The sequence below is a fragment of the Pleurodeles waltl genome, chromosome 3_1 (assembly GCF_031143425.1).
Source record: "Pleurodeles waltl isolate 20211129_DDA chromosome 3_1, aPleWal1.hap1.20221129, whole genome shotgun sequence".
Taxonomy (NCBI): Eukaryota; Metazoa; Chordata; class Amphibia; order Caudata; family Salamandridae; genus Pleurodeles; species Pleurodeles waltl.
In genome coordinates, this window is record NC_090440.1 from 839,179,107 (window position 1) to 839,200,241 (window position 21,135).

At 49.1% G+C, this 21,135-nt stretch overlaps 1 protein-coding gene across 1 annotated transcript in view; it reads left to right on the forward strand.

Moving 5' to 3' along the window:
• SAAL1 (serum amyloid A like 1) overlaps positions 1 to 21,135 on the forward strand; it is a 222,266-nt gene that overhangs the window by 43,895 nt on the left and 157,236 nt on the right. Inside the window, exon 4 of the mRNA XM_069223754.1 lies at positions 16,132 to 16,230. Coding sequence (XP_069079855.1) covers positions 16,132 to 16,230 — 99 coding nt within the window. The remainder of the gene's footprint in view (positions 1 to 16,131; positions 16,231 to 21,135) is intronic.

Sequence of the window (21,135 nt, forward strand, 5' to 3'; positions counted from 1 at the left end):
TAGTGTCTGTGTGTGCAGTTTTAAACTGCCATTTCGACCTGGCAAGTACACCCACTTGCCAGGCCCAAACCTTCCCTTTTACTACATGTTTTACACCTCTACAGTAGGAACAATGCAGTCCAAAGGTGAGGGTGCAGTGTATTTAAAATGTAGGGCATGTACTGGTGTATTTTACATGTTCTGATAGTGAAATACTGCTAAATTTGTTTTTCACTATTGCAAGGCCTATCTCTCCCATAGGTTAACATGGTGATTGCCTTGAAATATATTTTAAGGGTAATTTCCCATTGGGAGCAGATATAGAGATATGGAGTTTGGGGTCTCTGAACTCGCAATTTAAAAATACAACACTTGATGAAGTTGGTTTTGGAATTGTACGTTTGAAATTGCCACCTTTTAGAAAGTGGGTGCTTTCTTGCTTAACCATTCTATGCCTCTGATTGTCTGTGGAATACACGTCTGGGTCAGAATGACAGTTGGGCTGTTCATGCATTCACTCTAGACAGTCACAGAAAGGGAGCTGAGGTGTGCCCTGCATATCCTGACGGCCCACCTCTAGGCTGATGGGTCTTCCTGAGCTAGAATGGTGGGAGAATCTGACACTTGCACCTGAACAGGACTGTGTCTTTCCTCACACAACCCCCCCTAGAGTATGCCTGGGTCCAGGACAGGGTAGACAGGGTCTAGTATAATACAAAGACTTCTCTTTGAAGTTTGCCAACTTCAAGGACAGAAATGGGTATAAATACTGGACCGCTGATCCCATATAGTTAGAGCACTTCTGGACTGAGGACATTCTGCCAGGAAGAAGAGCTGGGTGCCATAGGAGGGACTTCCACTCTGCCTGTTGCTTTGTTGTGCTGGCCTGCTGCTTTGTTGTGCTGGCCTGCTGTGTCTGTCCTGGGAGTGAAAGGACTGGACTTTGCTTTCTACTTCCTGCTTTCCAAGGTTCTCCAAGGGCTTGAACTGGGCTTGTCTCCTGTTAAGTCTCGGGGACATCAAAGGCTTCACCTGCCAATGCCTGGGCTCTTCAGCTGAGAGTCCTGACTTGCCAAGTGGTGCCAACTCAAGTCCCTGGGCTCTTGGAAGTGTAAGATGGTGACCTGTAGGATAAAATCTAGGTACCAACGCGCTGCAGCAGAAACATCGAATCAGCGCCTGTCCCACCGCTGGAGAATCGATGCAGTGCCTGTCTCGCAGCTGCAGATTTGACGCAGCACCTGTTTCCCTGCGGCTCCATCAGCACAGCGCATCTGGATTTTTCCACACATCGCCCCCGGGGCATCAATTTCTCATCAACCCCGCACTGCAGTAAGGAACCGAGGCTCCGTGTCCAGAAATCAACGCATTGCCTTTCCTGCGAGGAAAGAATCAACATATGGCCTCCCCTGCGTAGTAAGGAACCTATGCATTGCTTTGGTTTTTGGTGCCTCACCCTCACTGCGACCCATTAGTCTTTATTTTTGATGCATCCCAGTCACTTTGTGCTAAAAAGATAAAATCATTGATTTCTATGGACTAAGACTCATCTCCACTTTTAAAAATTTATATCTTTACCTGTGTATGTTGGATTTTTGTCGTTTTGGTGGTGTTTTACTCAGATAAATATTGTGTTACTCTGTGTGTGTGTGTGTGTGTGTGTGTGCGCGTATGTACACACAAATACTTTACACATTGCCTTTGAGATAAGCCTGACTGCCTGAGCCAAGCTACCAAGAGGGTGAGCAGGAGTTATCTTAGCTGTGTAACTCCCTTACCCTGACTTGTCAGGGTCCCTACTTGGACAGGGTGCAAACCACTGTTAACTAGAGACCCCTTTTCCAACAACCACATACACATTCTTGTGTTCAAACATAGACTGCATTTTAATTAATTAGCCATTTGTAACTTTAGTATTCTTTGAATAGAGGATTTACTTCTTATTTCAATGTTTTACTTACTGTTTATGCATTCCACTTGTACAGCTGGGTGCATGCACTTGGGAAGAGCAAGCGTTTTTAAACAATTTTGTATAACATAAATAAATAAAAAAGAATCATAAAATTATCACACAATTTCTACTTTCCTGTTTGTGATATTGGACTTCTTAACCCCTTCTGTGCCGCGGACGTAGTGGTTACGTCCTGCGGCACAGTGCTGCTGTGCCGAGGACGTAACCACTACGTCCTCGGCACACAGCCCAGAGGGAGCGCTCTCGCTCCCTCTGTGGGGTTCCCCCCACCCCCCCAAGTCAGGGATGGAAGGGGAAGCCCTTCCCCTCCCACCCCCGACCCACCCCAACCCCCCCTGTGACGTCAGCGCGCGAGCGCGCGCTGATTAGTCACAGGGTCTCCCCCATCGCGCTGGAAGCAGAGCTTCCAGCGCAATTGAAAGAGAAATGCTTTTGCATTTCTTTTTCAATCCCATGGGGGAGGCCCCGAGAGGCTTCAAAGGGAAGGAAATGTATTTCCTTCCCTTTGAAGTCTCTCACAGGTTTCAAAAGCCGGATTGCTTGCAATCCGGCTTTTGAAACCCCACTAGACACCAGGGATTTTTTTTTTTTTCTTGAAATTGGCAAAAGGGAGCGACCCCTTGGGCAAGGGTCGCTCCCAGGGGGGCATTTTTTTAGGAAGGCCTTTTCTGCCCCCCCCTGGGGGCAGATTGGCCTATTATTAGGCCGATCTGCCCCCAGGGGGGGCAGAAACCTCTAGGCACCAGGGACCATTTTTTTTTTGTTTTTTTTTTTGTGATGAATTCTTTTTTTTTAGGTGGGGAGCGATCCCTTAGGCAAGGGTCGCTCCCCTACGGGGCAATATATATTTAGGCCATTTCTGCCCCCCTTGGGGGCAGATTGGCCTATTTTGATAAGGCCAATCTGCCCCCAAGGGGGGCAGAAACCATTAGACACCAGGGAGTTTGTTTTTGCGCGCGAATGTCACGCAACAAAGCGACCCCTTTGGCAAGGGTCGCTCCCAGGGGGGGCAATTTTTTGGGAAGGCCTTTTCTGCCCCCCCTGGGGGCAGATCGGCCTATTATTAGGCCGATCTGCCCCCAGGGGGGGAAGAAACCTCTAGGCGCCAGGGCAAATTTTTTTTTTGTGTTTTTTTTTTTTTGTTCTTTTTTTTTTTTTAGAGATGGGGAGCGACCCATCAGGCAAGGGTCGCTCCCCTGGGGGGCAAATTGTATTTAGACCATTTCTGCCTCCCTGGGGGCAGATTGGCCGATTTTAGGTCAATCTGCCCCCAAGGGGGCAGAAACCACTAGGCACCGGGGATTTGTTTTTTGGCGCCAATGTCACGCAGGGGGAGCGACCCCGTAGGCAAGGGTCGCTCCCGGGGGGGGGGGGGTGGGGGGGCAAATTTATTTTAGGCCATTTCTGCCCCCCCGGGGGACAGATCAGCCTATTATTAGGCCGAACTGCCCCCGGGGGGGGGGCAGAACACTCTAGGCGCCAGGGCAATTTTTTTTTTGTGTTTTTTTTTTTTGTTGTTTCTTTTTTTAGAGATGGGGAGCGACCCATCAGGCAAGGGTCGCTCCCCTGGGGGGGCAAATTGTATTTAGACCATTTCTGCCCCCCTGGGGGCAGATTGGCCAATTTTAGGTCAATCTGCCCCCAAGGGGGCAGAAACCACAAGGCACCGGGGATTCGTTTTTTGGCGCCAATGTCACGCAGGGGGAGCGACCCCGTAGGCAAGGGTCGCTCCCGGGGGGGGGGTGTGCCGGTTGGGGGGGCAAATTTATTTTAGGCCATTTCTGCCCCCCCGGAAGACAGATCGGCCTATTTTTAGGCCGAACTGCCCCCGGGGGGGGGGGGCAGAACACTCTAGGCGCCAGGGCAATTTTTTTTTTGTGTTTTTTTTTTTTGTTGTTTCTTTTTTTAGAGATGGGGAGCGACCCATCAGGCAAGGGTCGCTCCCCTGGGGGCAGATTGGCCAATTTTGGGTCAATCTGCCCCCAAGGGGGCAGAAACCACTACACACCGGGGATTTGTTTTTTGGCGCCAATGTCACGCAGGGGGAGCGACCCCGTAGGCAAGGGTCGCTCCCGGGGGGGGGTGGAGGTTGGGGGGGCAAATTTATTTTAGGCCATTTCTGCCCCCCCGGGGGACAGATCGGCCTATTATTAGGCCGAACTGCCCCCGGGGGGGGGCAGAACACTCTAGGCGCCAGGGCAATTTTTTTTTTTTTTTTTTTTTTTTTTGTTGTTTCTTTTTTTAGAGATGGGGAGCGACCCATCAGGCAAGGGTCGCTCCCCTGGGGGGGCAAATTGTATTTAGACCATTTCTGCCCCCCTGGGGGCAGATTGGCCAATTTTAGGTCAATCTGCCCCCAAGGGGGCAGAAACCACTAGGCACCGGGGATTTGTTTTTTGGCGCCAATGTCACGCAGGGGGAGCGACCCCGTAGGCAAGGGTCGCTCCCGGGGGGGCGGTGGGGGTTGGGGGGGCAAATTTATTTTAGGCCATTTCTGCCCCCCCGGGGGACAGATCGGCCTATTATTAGGCCGAACTGCCCCCGGGGGGGGGGCAGAACACTCTAGGCGCCAGGGCAATTTTTTTTTTGTGTATTTTTTTTGTTGTTTCTTTTTTTAGAGATGGGGAGCGACCCATCAGGCAAGGGTCGCTCCCCTGGGGGGGCAAATTGTATTTAGACCATTTCTGCCCCCCTGGGGGCAGATTGGCCAATTTTAGTCAATCTGCCCCCAAGGGGGCAGAAACCACTAGGCACCGGGGATTTGTTTTTTAGCGCCAATGTCACGCGGGGGAGCGACCCCGTAGGCAAGGGTCGCTCCGGGGGGGGGGGGGGGGTGGGGGTTGGGGTGGCAAATTTATTTTAGGCCATTTCTGCCCCCCCGGGGGACTGATCGGCCTATTATTAGGCCGAACTGCCCCCCGGGGGGGGCTGAACACTCTAGGCACCAGGGCAATTTTTTTTTTGTGTGGTTTTTTTTTTGTTGTTTCTTTTTTTAGAGATGGGGAGCGACCCATCAGGCAAGGGTCGCTCCCCTGGGGGGGCAAATTGTATTTAGACCATTTCTGCCCCCCTGGGGGCAGATTGGCCAATTTTAGGTCAATCTGCCCCCAAGGGGGCAGAAACCACAAGGCACCGGGGATTTGTTTTTTGGCGCCAATGTCACGCAGGGGGAGCGACCCCGTAGGCAAGGGTCGCTCCCGGGGGGGGGGGTGTGGGGGTTGGGGGGGCAAATTTATTTTAGGCCATTTCTGCCCCCCCGGGGGACAGATCGGCCTATTTTTAGGCCGAACTGCCCCCGGGGGGGGGGCAGAACACTCTAGGCGCCAGGGCAATTTTTTTTTTGTGTTTTTTTTTTGTTGTTTCTTTTTTTAGAGATGGGGAGCGACCCATCAGGCAAGGGTCGCTCCCCTGGGGGGGCAAATTGTATTTAGACCATTTCTGCCCCCTGGGGGCAGATTGGCCAATTTTAGGTCAATCTGCCCCCTAGGGGGCAGAAACCACTAGGCACCGGGGATTTGTTTTTTGGCGCCAATGTCACGCAGGGGGAGCGACCCCGTAGGCAAGGGTCGCTTCCGGGGGGGGGGTGTGGGGGTTGGGGGGGCAAATTTATTTTAGGCCATTTCTGCCCCCCCGGGGGACAGATCGGCCTATTATTAGGCTGAACTGCCCCCGGGGGGGGGGGGGCAGAACACTCTAGGCGCCAGGGCAATTTTTTTTTTTGTGTTTTTTTTTTTTTGTTGTTTCTTTTTTTAGAGATGGGGAGCGACCCATCAGGCAAGGGTCGCTCCCCTGGGGGGGCAAATTGTATTTAGACCATTTCTGCCCCCCTGGGGGCAGATTGGCCAATTTTGGGTCAAACTGCCCCCAAGGGGGCAGAAACCACAAGGCACCGGGGATTTGTTTTTTGGCGCCAATGTCACGCAGGGGGAGCGACCCCGTAGGCAAGGGTCGCTCCCGGGGGGGGGTGTGGGGGTTGGGGGGGCAAATTTATTTTAGGCCATTTCTGCCCCCCCGGGGGACAGATCGGCCTATTTTTAGGCCGAACTGCCCCCGGGGGGGGGCAGAACACTCTAGGCGCCAGGGCAATTTTTTTTTTGTGTTTTTTTTTTTTGTTGTTTCTTTTTTTAGAGATGGGGAGCGACCCATCAGGCAAGGGTCGCTCCCCTGGGGGGGCAAATTGTATTTAGACCATTTCTGCCCCCCTGGGGGCAGATTGGCCAATTTTAGGTCAATCTGCCCCCTAGGGGGCAGAAACCACTAGGCACCGGGGATTTGTTTTTTGGCGCCAATGTCACGCAGGGGGAGCGACCCCGTAGGCAAGGGTCGCTCCCGGGGGGGGGGGGGTGGAGGTTGGGGGGGCAAATTTATTTTAGGCCATTTCTGCCCCCCCGGGGGACAGATCGGCCTATTATTAGGCCGAACTGCCCCCGGGGGGGGGCAGAACACTCTAGGCGCCAGGGCAATTTTTTTTTTGTGTTTTTTTTTTTTTTTGTTTCTTTTTTTTAGAGATGGGGAGCGACCCATCAGGCAAGGGTCGCTCCCCTGGGGGGGCAAATTGTATTTAGACCATTTCTGCCCCCCTGGGGGCAGATTGGCCAATTTTAGGTCAATCTGCCCCCAAGGGGGCAGAAACCACTAGGCACCGGGGATTTGTTTTTTGGCGCCAATGTCACGCAGGGGGAGCGACCCCGTAGGCAAGGGTCGCTCCCGGGGGGGCGGTGGGGGTTGGGGGGGCAAATTTATTTTAGGCCATTTCTGCCCCCCCGGGGGACAGATCGGCCTATTGTTAGGCCGAACTGCCCCCGGTGGGGGGGCAGAACACTCTAGGCGCCAGGGCAATTTTTTTTTTGTGTTTTTTTTTTGTTGTTTCTTTTTTTAGAGATGGGGAGCGACCCATCAGGCAAGGGTCGCTCCCCTGGGGGGGCAAATTGTATTTAGACCATTTCTGCCCCCCTGGGGGCAGATTGGCCAATTTTAGGTCAATCTGCCCCCAAGGGGGCAGAAACCACTAGGCACCGGGGATTTGTTTTTTAGCGCCAATGTCACGCAGGGGGAGCGACCCCGTAGGCATGGGTCGCTCCCGGGGGGGGGGGGGTGGGGGTTGGGGGGGCAAATTTATTTTAGGCCATTTCTGCCCCCCCGGGGGACTGATCGGCCTATTATTAGGCCGAACTGCCCCCCGGGGGGGGCTGAACACTCTAGGCACCAGGGCAATTTTTTTTTTGTGTGTTTTTTTTTTTGTTGTTTCTTTTTTTAGAGATGGGGAGCGACCCATCAGGCAAGGGTCGCTCCCCTGGGGGGGCAAATTGTATTTAGACCATTTCTGCCCCCCTGGGGGCAGATTGGCCAATTTTAGGTCAATCTGCCCCCAAGGGGGCAGAAACCACAAGGCACCGGGGATTTGTTTTTTGGCGCCAATGTCACGCAGGGGGAGCGACCCCGTAGGCAAGAGTCGCTCCCGGGGGGGGGGGGTGTGGGGGTTGGGGGGGCAAATTTATTTTAGGCCATTTCTGCCCCCCCGGGGGACAGATCGGCCTTTTTTTAGGCCGAACTGCCCCCGGGGGGGGGCAGAACACTCTAGGCGCCAGGGCAATTTTCTTTTTGTGTTTTTTTGTTGTTGTTTCTTTTTTTAGAGATGGGGAGCGACCCATCAGGCAAGGGTCGCTCCCCTGGGGGGGGCAAATTGTATTTAGACCATTTCTGCCCCCCTGGGGGCAGATTGGCCAATTTTAGGTCAATCTGCCCCCTAGGGGGCAGAAACCACTAGGCACCGGGGATTTGTTTTTTGGCGCCAATGTCACGCAGTGGGAGCGACCCCGTAGGCAAGGGTCGCTCCCGGGGGGGGGGTGGAGGTTGGGGGGCAAATTTATTTTAGGCCATTTCTGCCCCCCCGGGGGACAGATCGGCCTATTATTAGGCCGAACTGCCCCCGGGGGGGGGCAGAACACTCTAGGCGCCAGGGCAATTTTTTTTTTGTGTTTTTTTTTTTTGTTGTTTCTTTTTTTAGAGATGGGGAGCGACCCATCAGGCAAGGGTCGCTCCCCTGGGGGGGGCAAATTGTATTTAGACCATTTCTGCCCCCCTGGGGGCAGATTGGCCAATTTTAGGTCAATCTGCCCCCAAGGGGGCAGAAACCACTAGGCACCGGGGATTTGTTTTTTGGCGCCAATGTCACGCAGGGGGAGCGACCCCGTAGGCAAGGGTCGCTCCCGGGGGGGTGGTGGGGGTTGGGGGGGCAAATTTATTTTAGGCCATTTCTGCCCCCCCGGGGGACAGATCGGCCTATTATTAGGCCGAACTGCTCCCGGGGGGGGGGGGGCAGAAACCTCTAGGCGCCAGGGGAATTTTTCTTTTTTTTCTTTTTTTTTTTCTTTGTTTTTTTTTTTTAGAGATGGGGAGCGACCCATCAGGCAAAAGTCGCTCCCCTGGGGGACAAATTGTATTTAGGCCATTTCTGCCCCCCTTGGGGGCAGATTGGCTGAGTTTAGGTCAACCTGCCCCCAAGGGGGCAGAAACCACTAGGCACCGGGGATTTGTTTTTTGGTGCCAATGTCACGCAGGGGGAGCGACCCCGTAGGCAAGGGTCGCTCCCGGCGGGGGAGGGTGGGGGTTGGGGGGGCAAATTTATTTTAGGGCATTTCTGCCCCACCCCCCCTGGGGCCGGCTGACCTACAGGCCAAACACCACAGGTAGGCACCTTGCAAAAAACACCTCTGTTTTCTGTGAAAAAATATGTTGTGTCCACGTTGTGTTTTGGGCCATTTCCTTTTGTGGGCGCTAGGCCTACCCACAGAAGTGATGTACCATTTTTATCGAGAGACTTAGGGGAACGCTGGGTGGAAGGAAATTTGTGGCTCCTCTCAGATTCCAGAACTTTCTGCCACAGAAATGTGAGGGACATGTGTTTTTTTAGCCAAATTTTGAGGTTTGCAAAGGATTCTGGGTAACAGAACCTGGTCCGAGCCCCGCAAGTCACCCCTCCTTGGATTCCCCTAGGTCTCTAGTTTTCAGAAATGCACAGGTTTGGTAGGTTTCCCTAGGTGCCGGCTGAGCTAGAGGCCAAAATCTACAGGTAGGCACTTCGCAAAAAACACCTCTGTTTTTTTCCAAAATTTAGGATGTGTCCACGTTGCGCTTTGGGGTGTTTCCTGTCGCCGGCGCTAGGCCTACCCACGCAAGTGAGGTATCATTTTTATTGGGAGACTTGGGGGAACGCTGGGTGGAAGGAAATTTGTAGCTCCTCTCAGATTCCAGAACTTTCTGCCACAGAAATGTGAGGGACATGTGTTTTTTTAGCCAAATTTTGAGGTTTGCAAAGGATTCTGGGTAACAGAACCTGGTCCGAGCCCCGCAAGTCACCCCTCCTTGGATTCCCCTAGGTCTCTAGTTTTCAGAAATGCACAGGTTTGGTAGGTTTCCCTAGGTGGCGGCTGAGCTAGAGGCCAAAATCTACAGGTAGTCACTTTGCTAAAAACAGCTCTGTTTTCTGTGATATGTCCACGTTGTGTTTTGGGGCATATCCTGTCGCGGGCGCTAGGCCTACCCACACAAGTGAGGTATCATTTTTATCGGGAGACGTGGGGGAACGCTGGGTGGAAGGAAATTTGTGGCTCCTCTCAGATTCCAGAACTTTCTGCCACAGAAATGTGAGGAACATGTGTTTTTTTAGCCAAATTTTGAGGTTTGCAAAGGATTCTGGGTAACAGAACCTGGTCCGAGCCCCGCAAGTCACCCCTCCTTGGATTCCCCTAGGTCTCTAGTTTTCAGAAATGCACAGGTTTGGTAGGTTTCCCTAGGTGGCGGCTGAGCTAGAGGCCAAAATCTACAGGTAGTCACTTTGCTAAAAACAGCTCTGTTTTCTGTGATATGTCCACGTTGTGTTTTGGGGCATATCCTGTCGCGGGCGCTAGGCCTACCCACACAAGTGAGGTATCATTTTTATCGGGAGACGTGGGGGAACGCTGGGTGGAAGGAAATTTGTGGCTCCTCTCAGATTCCAGAACTTTCTGCCACAGAAATTTGAGGAACATGTGTTTTTTTAGCCACATTTTGAGATTTGCAAAGGATTCTGGGTAACAGAACCTGGTCCAAGCCCCGCAAGTCACCCTTCCTTGGATTCCCCTAGGTCTCTAGTTTTCAGAAATGCACAGGTTTGGTAGGTTTCCCTAGGTGGCGGCTGAGCTAGAGGCCAAAATCTACAGGTAGTCACTTTGCTAAAAACAGCTCTGTTTTCTGTGATATGTCCACGTTGTGTTTTGGGGCATATCCTGTCGCGGGCGCTAGGCCTACCCACACAAGTGAGGTATCATTTTTATCGGGAGACGTGGGGGAACGCTGGGTGGAAGGAAATTTGTGGCTCCTCTCAGATTCCAGAACTTTCTGCCACAGAAATGTGAGGAACATGTGTTTTTTTAGCCAAATTTTGAGGTTTGCAAAGGATTCTGGGTAACAGAACCTGGTCCGAGCCACACAAGTCACCCCTCCTTGGATTCCCCTAGGTCTCTAGTTTTCAGAAATGTACAGGTTTGGTAGGTTTCCCTAGGTGCCGGCTGAGCTAGAGGCCAAAATCTACAGGTAGTCACTTTGCTAAAAACAGCTCTGTTTTCTGTGATATGTCCACGTTGTGTTTTGGGGCATATCCTGTCGCGGGCGCTAGGCCTACCCACACAAGTGAGGTATCATTTTTATCGGGAGACGTGGGGGAACGCTGGGTGGAAGGAAATTTGTGGCTCCTCTCAGATTCCAGAACTTTCTGCCACAGAAATGTGAGGAACATGTGTTTTTTTAGCCAAATTTTGAGGTTTGCAAAGGATTCTGGGTAACAGAACCTGGTCCGAGCCCCGCAAGTCACCCCTCCTTGGATTCCCCTAGGTCTCTAGTTTTCAGAAATGCACAGGTTTGGTAGGTTTCCCTAGGTGGCGGCTGAGCTAGAGGCCAAAATCTACAGGTAGTCACTTTGCTAAAAACAGCTCTGTTTTCTGTGATATGTCCACGTTGTGTTTTGGGGCATATCCTGTCGCGGGCGCTAGGCCTACCCACACAAGTGAGGTATCATTTTTATCGGGAGACGTGGGGGAACGCTGGGTGGAAGGAAATTTGTGGCTCCTCTCAGATTCCAGAACTTTCTGCCACAGAAATGTGAGGAACATGTGTTTTTTTAGCCAAATTTTGAGATTTGCAAAGGATTCTGGGTAACAGAACCTGGTCCGAGCCCCGCAAGTCACCCCTCCTTGGATTCCCCTAGGTCTCTAGTTTTCAGAAATGCACAGGTTTGGTAGGTTTCCCTAGGTGGCGGCTGAGCTAGAGGCCAAAATCTACAGGTAGTCACTTTGCTAAAAACAGCTCTGTTTTCTGTGATATGTCCACGTTGTGTTTTGGGGCATATCCTGTCGCGGGCGCTAGGCCTACCCACACAAGTGAGGTATCATTTTTATCGGGAGACATGGGGGAACGCTGGGTGGAAGGAAATTTGTGGCTCCTCTCAGATTCCAGAACTTTCTGCCACAGAAATGTGAGGAACATGTGTTTTTTTAGCCAAATGTTGAGGTTTGCAAAGGATTCTGGGTAACAGAACCTGGTCCGAGCCCCGCAAGTCACCCCTCCTTGGATTCCCCTAGGTCTCTAGTTTTCAGAAATGCACAGGTTTGGTAGGTTTCCCTAGGTGGCGGCTGAGCTAGAGGCCAAAATCTACAGGTAGTCACTTTGCTAAAAACAGCTCTGTTTTCTGTGATATGTCCACGTTGTGTTTTGGGGCATATCCTGTCGCGGGCGCTAGGCCTACCCACACAAGTGAGGTATCATTTTTATCGGGAGACGTGGGGGAACGCTGGGTGGAAGGAAATTTGTGGCTCCTCTCAGATTCCAGAACTTTCTGCCACAGAAATGTGAGGAACATGTGTTTTTTTAGCGAAATTTTGAGGTTTGCAAAGGATTCTGGGTAACAGAACCTGGTCCGAGCCCCGCAAGTCACCCCTCCTTGGATTCCCCTAGGTCTCTAGTTTTCAGAAATGCACAGGTTTGGTAGGTTTCCCTAGGTGGCGGCTGAGCTAGAGGCCAAAATCTACAGGTAGTCACTTTGCTAAAAACAGCTCTGTTTTCTGTGATATGTCCACGTTGTGTTTTGGGGTATATCCTGTCGCGGGCGCTAGGCCTACCCACACAAGTGAGGTATCATTTTTATCGGGAGACGTGGGGGAAAGCTGCGTGGAAGGAAATTTGTGGCTCCTCTCAGATTCCAGAACTTTCTGCCACAGAAATGTGAGGAACATGTGTTTTTTTAGCCAAATTTTGAGGTTTGCAAAGGATTCTGGGTAACAGAACCTGGTCCGAGCCACACAAGTCACCCCTCCTTGGATTCCCTTAGGTCTCTAGTTTTCAGAAATGCACAGGTTTGGTAGGTTTCCCTAGGTGACGGCTGAGCTAGAGGCCAAAATCTACAGGTAGTCACTTTGCTAAAAACAGCTCTGTTTTCTGTGATGTGTCCACGTTGTGTTTTGGGGCATATCCTGTCGCGGGTGCTAGGCCTACCCACACAAGTGAGGTATCATTTTTATCGGGAGACGTGGGGGAACGCTGGGTGGAAGGAAATTTGTGGCTCCTCTCAGATTCCATAACTTTCTGCCACAGAAATGTGAGGAACATGTGTTTTTTTAGCCAAATTTTGAGGTTTGCAAAGGATTCTGGGTAACAGAACCTGGTCCGAGCCACACAAGTCACCCCTCCTTGGATTCCCCTAGGTCTCTAGTTTTCAGAAATGCACAGGTTTGGTAGGTTTCCCTAGGTGGCGGCTGAGCTAGAGGCCAAAATCTACAGGTAGTCACTTTGCTAAAAACAGCTCTGTTTTCTGTGATGTGTCCATGTTGTGTTTTGGGGCATATCCTGTCGCGGGTGCTAGGCCTACCCACACAAGTGAGGTACCATTTTTATCGGGAGACTTGGGGGAACATAGATTAGCAAAACAAGTACTATTGCCCCTTGTCTTTCTCTACATTTTTTCCTTCCAAATATAGGAGTGTGTGTAAAAAAGACATCTATTTGAGAAATTCCCTGTAATTCACGTGCTACTATGGTCACCCCGGAATTCAGAGATGTGCAAATAACCACTGCTCCTCAACACCTTATCTTGTGCCCTTTTTGGAAATGCAAAGGTTTTCTTGATAGCAATTTTTTACTCCTTATATTTCAGCAAATGAATTGCTGTATACCCGGTATAGAATGAAAACGCACTGCAGGGTGCAGCTCATTTATTGGCTCTGGGTTCCTCGGGTTCTTGATGAACCTACAAGCCCTATATATCCCCGCAACCAGAGGAGTCCAGCAGACGTAACGGTATATTGCTTTCGATAATCTGACATTGCAGGGAAAAGTTACAGAGTAAAACGTAGAGAAAAATTGATGGTTTTTTCACCTCAATTTCAATATTTTTCTTTTTCAGCTGTTATTTTCTGTAGGAAACCCTTGTAGGATCTACACAAATGACCCCTTGCTGAATTCAGAATTTTGTCTACTTTTCAGAAATGTTTAGGTTTCTGGGATCCAGCATTGGTTTCATGACCATTCCTGTCACTGACTGGAAGGAGGCTGAAAGCACAAAAAATTGCACAAATGGGGTATGCCCCAGTAAAATGCCAAAATTGTGTTGAAAAATTGGGTTTTCTGATTCAAGTCTGCCTGTTCCTGAAAGCTGGGAAGCTGCTGAGTTTAGCACCGCAAACCCTTTGTTGATGCCATTTTCAGGGGAAAAACCACAAGCCTTCTTCTGCAGCCACTTTTTCCAATTTTTTTTAAAAAAACGAAATTTTCACTGTATTTTGGCCAATTTCTTGGCCTCCTTCAAGGGAACCCACAAAGTCTGGGTACCTCTAGAATCCCTAGGATGTTGGAAAAAAAGGACGCAAATTTGGCTTGGTTAGCTTATGTGGACAAAAAGTTATGAGGGCCTAAGCGCGAACTGCCCCAAATAGGCAAAAAAAGGCCCGGCACAGGAGGGGGAAAAGGCCTGGCAGCGAAGGGGTTAATGGGTGTGCTATGCACTTTTCTAATCCCATTGAAAATCAGATATGAATGATTGTGCTAACACACGTTTTACACTTGCTCCCTTTACAAGGAGGGGTGGTTGTCTGGTTTGCATAACTGCTCTGCCTGTTTTCGGATGTTGGGCAAATGCAATGTGCACAATTTCTACTTTGTTTAGTATTGTATAACATTTTGTTGGATTAAATGTGTAGTAGGACACTTTGTTAAAATGTATTGGCAAGATGGGCTAAAACTATGGTACCAACTTCCAGAATAGCTTTAAAATCACTCTAAGGAGTTTCACTGGCTTCATTACAAATTAGAGAAGGCAATGTAAGTGCACGTATATGCATCACACAGGGGTGTGGAATTCCTACAGCCTGACGCCCGGGACATATAGTTTGGCATCAAGGACAACTAGTTTTCCTGTTTATTTTGTCCTTGGGACAAGTTGGCCCAACCTTGTACAGCACAAGCCCTCTGGCTGCCAGTTTACAGTACCACATTATGGAGCAGGGAAGGGCACTGTCTGCAGTTGAGGTCATATTTGTGTCCATATGTTGACACTGTTTGAACTTGTATTTATGGTTCATTAATGCAAAACCTTTATTATTAGGGTGAACACGCTTAGAGTATGTTGTCAGCTTGGACTGAACTACTGAAAATGGTTTCATATCAAAATGTGCAGACACTAATGCAAAGTCTAACAACCAGGGGCTACGTGTAATGCTCCCAGAATGCTCTCTGGTTGGCTGCAAATATTTGCAGAAGCTTGAAAGCAAGAGTGATTCTTTACTTTTAAAATAAAATGTGCATAAAAAAATGCAAATAGGAAAAAAACATGTTGCTAAACTACTGTGAAATTTTAGGTACGCTTTCTTTGAAGCATCATTTAGTAAGATGTGTTAATGTTGGTAGTATTTCCCCCAAAAAATCTTAATGGAAAAAATCAGTGTAACCATTTTTCACAAGATTATGGGAAGCATTGAAAATAAACAAGCATCAGGAAATCCAATATGTCTGGCATTGGTGGACAACTTTTTGGTTTTGTCAATACGTGTCTTATTTTGACATGGTTTTTGTAAAACATTATTGTTGTGAGAGCTGCCAGGCACTCACCATCATAACAAATATTGGCAAAAAGCAAAAATATTTTTGGTCACAAAAAGCCCATATTGACACAGAAGCTCCTGGCACTGAACAAAACTACTTTATGTGCCAAAAAGCTCCTTGTGAAAGAGGTGAATGCTGTCACTCATAGTGAAGCCAGCTGAGAGAGATATATATATATATATATATATATATATATATGAGAGAGAATGAATGACTGTTAATAAAAACAAGAGGTCTTTGATAACCAATTAGGTGCCCAATTCTTAAAGAAAAACACAAAAGTGCACCCATGGTATCTGTCCTTGCACTAATGCAGATTTACGGATTTCATGAATTTGCAAGAATTTACAGACGAAAGCTAGGATATTGTACTCCTAGAAAATATTTGTGAACTAAATTTTATCATGCGCAAATACGCACGTATAGATTTGCTCATGCCAAATTCTGTTCAGCATTTACAGGTTCACTTTCCCTCCAACCGCTTTTCTCAACCCTGGACGAAGTTTGACCTCTGCCCGTATCAGGAGTAAACTTCCAACCTTTCTCAGTTTGGGAAAAGATCAGAGAAGAGCTGGTGGAAACCCCTAAAACATATAACGTAGGAGGTTTGTACAGACTCAAAAGGGCATTCCAAGCGTGGAACTAATGCTGAGCCCTGGCATAATCAGACAGGCTAATATCGGAGCTCGTGTATAATGAGATTGCTGCTATAATTTTTCGCTTCACAACATGGCTCCAAATGGTCAAGTGATTTTTTTTTTTTTTTTTTTACAGGACAAGTAGATTTATAAAGCACCCTGTCCCATGGACAAGCAGATATTTTATAAAATTCCGCACCCCTGATCACATTATGCATAATTTAAGGAAGAGTAAATAATTTAGTGTGTTTAAACAGATGTTGTGTTTCTTACATTTTACACTCTCACATTTAGTGACCAGTCCGTTCATTGACATTTTGTGTGCTGGTGTTTATTTTGACTAGCTCCAAATCATTCCTTTGGACTGGCATTGTGAAATCTCTGTTGATCAGTTTTATTTGCCTTTCACCTTAGGTCGTAACAACTGAAAAGAATAAACAAGATTCACAAGAAGATCTTGATGAAGAGATGGAGAATGAAATTTGTAAAGTGTGGGACATGTCAATGGATGAGGTATTCTAACTATTTACCAGTTTACACACAGAGCAATAAATTAGTCTTGTGTTAAGTACATCTAATTATACAGTTAATAGAAATTGGAATTTTAGACAATTGGTATTAAAAGTGGAAATATCGACTGAAAGTGTGAAAGTATTGGTGTTCATTTTGAAATAGGGAACTGGTAATGCACATTATGCTATGTTATACTAATTTGCACAGCACATGGCTGCCCCTGTAAGGGCTTCCCTGTGCTACCTGCTTCTACTTTGACTGCCTCAACGCAAACCAAGTCTAGGCTGCAAACTGCCAAGACTTCAACTGTTTCCTATAGCAGAGGTGATGAGGAATTTGCTGCAGATGTATATTCAAATTATTCCAGAACACCAGAACTATTGCTTGAAAGCAGCATCATACCTCCCTTGCCATTTTATTAAAGTCTGCTGAACTTAATGCACTAGTAGGGTTGTAGGACTAGAGAGACAACAAGTTGGGCACGTCCTGCTTATTCATGATCCTGTGAACCACACACAAAGCTTTCAACTGGATTCACTTCTCTACAGGAATCCAATGCAGTTGGTAAAGTTGCTGAGAGACTGACTAGAATTTAGGCAAGCAAGATAGACTCATAACAGCGTTCTGGACAATCTGCAGCCTGTTTTATACCTGCCTCGTGGTACCGAAGTACAATATATTGCAATAATTGAGGCGTGAGATGATTGAAAACTGGATAAGCAGGGGGCGCAGCTGAGACGTCAAGATGGCGATCGTACTCTAGGAGTGCTCCTGACCCCCTCCATCATCCGCCTCCTCTAAATCCGGCAGATTGCCTATGTCCCACTTCCTGGAGTCTCCTAAGATTGTTAAGACTCCAGCGGAGGTGCAGAGCCACCGCCGATGTGAGCAACAGGAGCCCCTTTCGCTCCGTGCCACCTTCCAAAAGGACAACCGTGGCCTGGTGACCGAACCGCTGAGGAGCAGACCTTGCAGGAGGGAGGCGCACAAGATTGGAGCCCTGTTGTGCTAGCGGCAGTCGAGAAAGACCTTGGTGGCTGCCCTCGGGAGGAGACGAGGTGAGCCGCTGTGCACCAAGGCCTTGCCATCAGCTGGGCTGAAGGAAATACCAGAAGGAGAGGCAGAGCTGAGGCGGGTGCCTCCCGGGCTCTGTCCGTGGAGAAAAGCCGCTGTTGAGTCCTCCTCCCCTTGCGGAGTCCCTCTCCCTCCCTGATCAACATCCCCTGGCTCTCCTGCCTTCACGACCAGGGGCTGGAGAAGGGGAGGTTTGGGCCCCTGGGGCTAGGTGCTGGAGGAGCTGAGCGTGGTTGCCCTCTGGGGTGGCAATAGAGGATCTGAAAGGCGCAAAATAATCATCGGAGCCCTGAACTGGGTGCATTGAACTGCAAAGGTGACCTGGAGGTCTGGCTCAGAGGGCCTGTCTTCCCCCCGCAGAACCATAAAGACCAGAGCTGATAGTGCCACGGGTCTCCCCCTGCACTCTGGTCCCTCTGGACCACGGAGCTTGAGAGGCATATTGGGCCCGATGCAGATGACGTAAACGGACTACACAGGGATCACCTGAGGGGCTCCAGGGGTGGGCCTGAACTGACACCAATGAGCTCTTAAACAGCCCACCCACCACCCTTGCCTTTATGATGTGCTGACAACTGGAAAAGGACAGAATTACTGACCTGGGACTGGCGGCTGTCCCCTGAAACAAAATAAGAGCATCACAACGGGAAACCTTCCAGTGTGGACTGCGCAACAGGGTAAGACCCTGGTAAAGGAGTAGACGCAAATCTTGAGCTAAAATGCAAGTTTGAAGTAGCCCATTGACCAGCAATTCCTGAATTTTTTACCCACACTGCATAATCTGTAAATCCAGATCCGGTGAGACGACGTTGCTGTGGACGGGAGCCCGTCCTACCCTTAGAAGTTGGCTTGAAAGCGGGACCGGTTGGGCGTGAAGGCAGACAAATGGGAGAAGTTCCTCTGAAGACCGACAGGGGACACAGGTGCCCCGCTCTATTGGCATCACCAGGAGAAAGTAAGATTGAGACTGCAACCATCATGGGCAAGGATAAGGTAACCCGTTCTTCTGCAGCACAAATTCGGTTGGAGCAATATGCAGTGGGCCTACCAGCAGAGGGAATGACTGAGTCCCAACACCCAAGTGACTTAACTGCGATAGTCCAAGCAATTCAAACATCACTTGAGGTTGTTGAAAACAAAAGAGGTGAAGTTAGAGTGGACTTTGCCCTTCTGCGACAAGACCTCCACAATGTGATGACTAGGATCACCGAAGCAGAATTGCGAACTTCATATGTAAAAGATGGAGTGAAAACTCTCATAACCCAGGTAAAGACCCTTCTGGCCCGCACCTCGGAGTTACATCGCGGAGCAGAGGATGGTGAACATCGCTGACAATGTAACAATATCCATATTATTGGCATACCTGAAGATATGGACTTCCAGCCGATGGCAGACTTTCTTGAACACTTCTTTAAATCTGGGTTTGTGGTAGAGCGAGCACATTTTATATTGGCAGCAAGGTCCCCTCCTCACACCCCACCTAGGCCAGTAATAACCCAGTTCCTTAAGTTGAGGGATAGAGATGCGGTCCTGCAGGAAGCCCTGTTTCAATCAGACCTGTGCTGTGGTGATGCTAAGGTCGTGTTGTTTCCAGACAATACAAAGGAGGTCCAACAGCAGCACAGGTTGTGCCTAGAAGTCGAGGAGAAACTATGGGAGATAGGACTGCCATACTGCCTTCTCTTCCTGGTTTGCCTCAGAGTCGTACACAACAACAAAACATATGTTTTTGCAACACCAGCTTCGGTGTGGATAGGAACACACGCCATAAACAAAATAGTTGTAATCCTGGGAGCACCAATACCACCTATTGATTCCATAATGTTGATACTGAGCTTTACGGCCTGAGTCTCCCCTTAACCCCAACATAATACCCCACATTAAACATGGTAAGGCCCTTTGCAATTTTGTCCTGGAACATTAATGGCCTCCTGCACAAAATAATGGGTACAGTAGTCGAAATCCAAAAAACTCACCTAATGGGAGAGCGCAGCCCATTCCTAGCGCGGCAAGGGTATGATTGAATTTACCTTGCTGGGTTTATTCAATGAGCAAGTGGAGTGACCATCCAGCTACATTGCTCCTTCCCTATGAGGGTAGATAAGACCAGTAGAGACAAAGATGGGTGCTACATAAGTTCAACGGGCACATCAGAGGGCTGCACGATTAATTTAGTGAGCGTCTACTCCGCCTGGAGGCTCTGAGGACTTGTCTTGAAGACCTATCTAGAGCAATTCTCAATTTACCACAGTTTACTCAAACGTCAGCAGCACACCATACACACTTGAGAATAGAATTCATTATGGCGCCAGCTAGTGGTTGTAAAACCGCAACTCACATTCAGATCCTTCCAGTAGGTATCTCCGATCTTGCCCTTCTCCTAGTGCGGGTGGGAACGAAGGTAGGTGGATTCCGACCTCTCTGGCGCCTTAACACCTGGCATCTACGAAATGAAGCATGTACTGATTACCTGCAGGCCGAGCTACAGGCATACTTCGACATCAATGAAGGACCTGTCCCCTCTGCCGGAACCATATGGGTGGCTAGTAAGGTGCTGATGAGGGGCCTGGCCAAAGGATTCGTGCAAATCCAGGAGCGGACGCGTCTACTACAAATGACACGTCTGGAGGCTAGAATTTTTTTTAGCAACGCACCCTAAGGAAACACTCATGTAGGCTTGTACTGATATGGGAGGAATTACACAACCAATTCATGGATGCAGCCAAACATCTGTGGCGCGCTTCCACTTCCAGAATATATGGTTGGGGGGATAAAACCGGGAAGCTGCTATACTAGCTGGTATCCCAACACCAACTATCTAGAATTATTCCAGAGATTCAGGACCTGCAAGGGACCAAGGTATCGGCACTCCCGGAGGTGGCAGGAGCCTTTGCTGACTACTATCGGACACTTTATAAAGCATCCTCTGTAGTGGACCCGGGTTACTCATCCCAGTTCCTGACTCATCACGTTAGCTTCCTCTGAAAGAGAGGTCCTAGATGAGCCCATCTCCACCACTGACAATTGGGAATTTCTGCTTTAGTCACTGGGAAGACGCCGGGCCTGACAGCTTCCCGGCAGAGTACTCTGCCAGATTCCGTGAGCTCCTAGCGCCTAGGCTTTTAGCCCTCTGAGGAGGTGGACCGCACCAGAGTCTTTCCTCTGACGCTGAATATGGCGACTATAGTGGTAATCCCCAAGACCCAGCCTCCTTCCCAAACATGTGCAGAGTATCGCCCTTTTTCACTTACGTATGGGGACATCAAAATGTTTGCTACAAAACTGGCAACCTGCCTTAAGAGAGTATTATCCACTCTTATACACCCAGACCAATTTGGATTTATGCGGAACCGGAGTACGCGCCACTGCATCCGTAGGCTTCACATAGCCCTGGCCCAACTTCATCGATTGCCTGGTGACCTTGCACTATTTTTTGTTGATTTTGAGAAGGTTTTCGATATGGTGCACTGGAGATACTTACATTTGGTGCTGCAGTGAACTAGTATGGGATCACAAATTTGCTGATGGATACAAGCATTGTTTGGATTCCCCGAGGCCAGAGTGTTGGTTAACAGCAGTTTATCCAAGGCCTTTCATATTCAACGAGGGACTCGTCAGGGTTGTCCTTCTCCCCTCTGCTATTTGCCCTTGTAATGGAACCTCTGGCGATACTGATTAGGAATGCCCCTTTGTTAAAGGGTTGGGGATGGAGCAGTGACCTTGAAGATCGAATAGCTCTGTATGCAGACAATGTCCTCCTCTATTTGGCTAACCCGGCTGACAAAGGCCCTCACATTCTCCATTTACTAAGATGCTTTAAAGAAGCCTCTG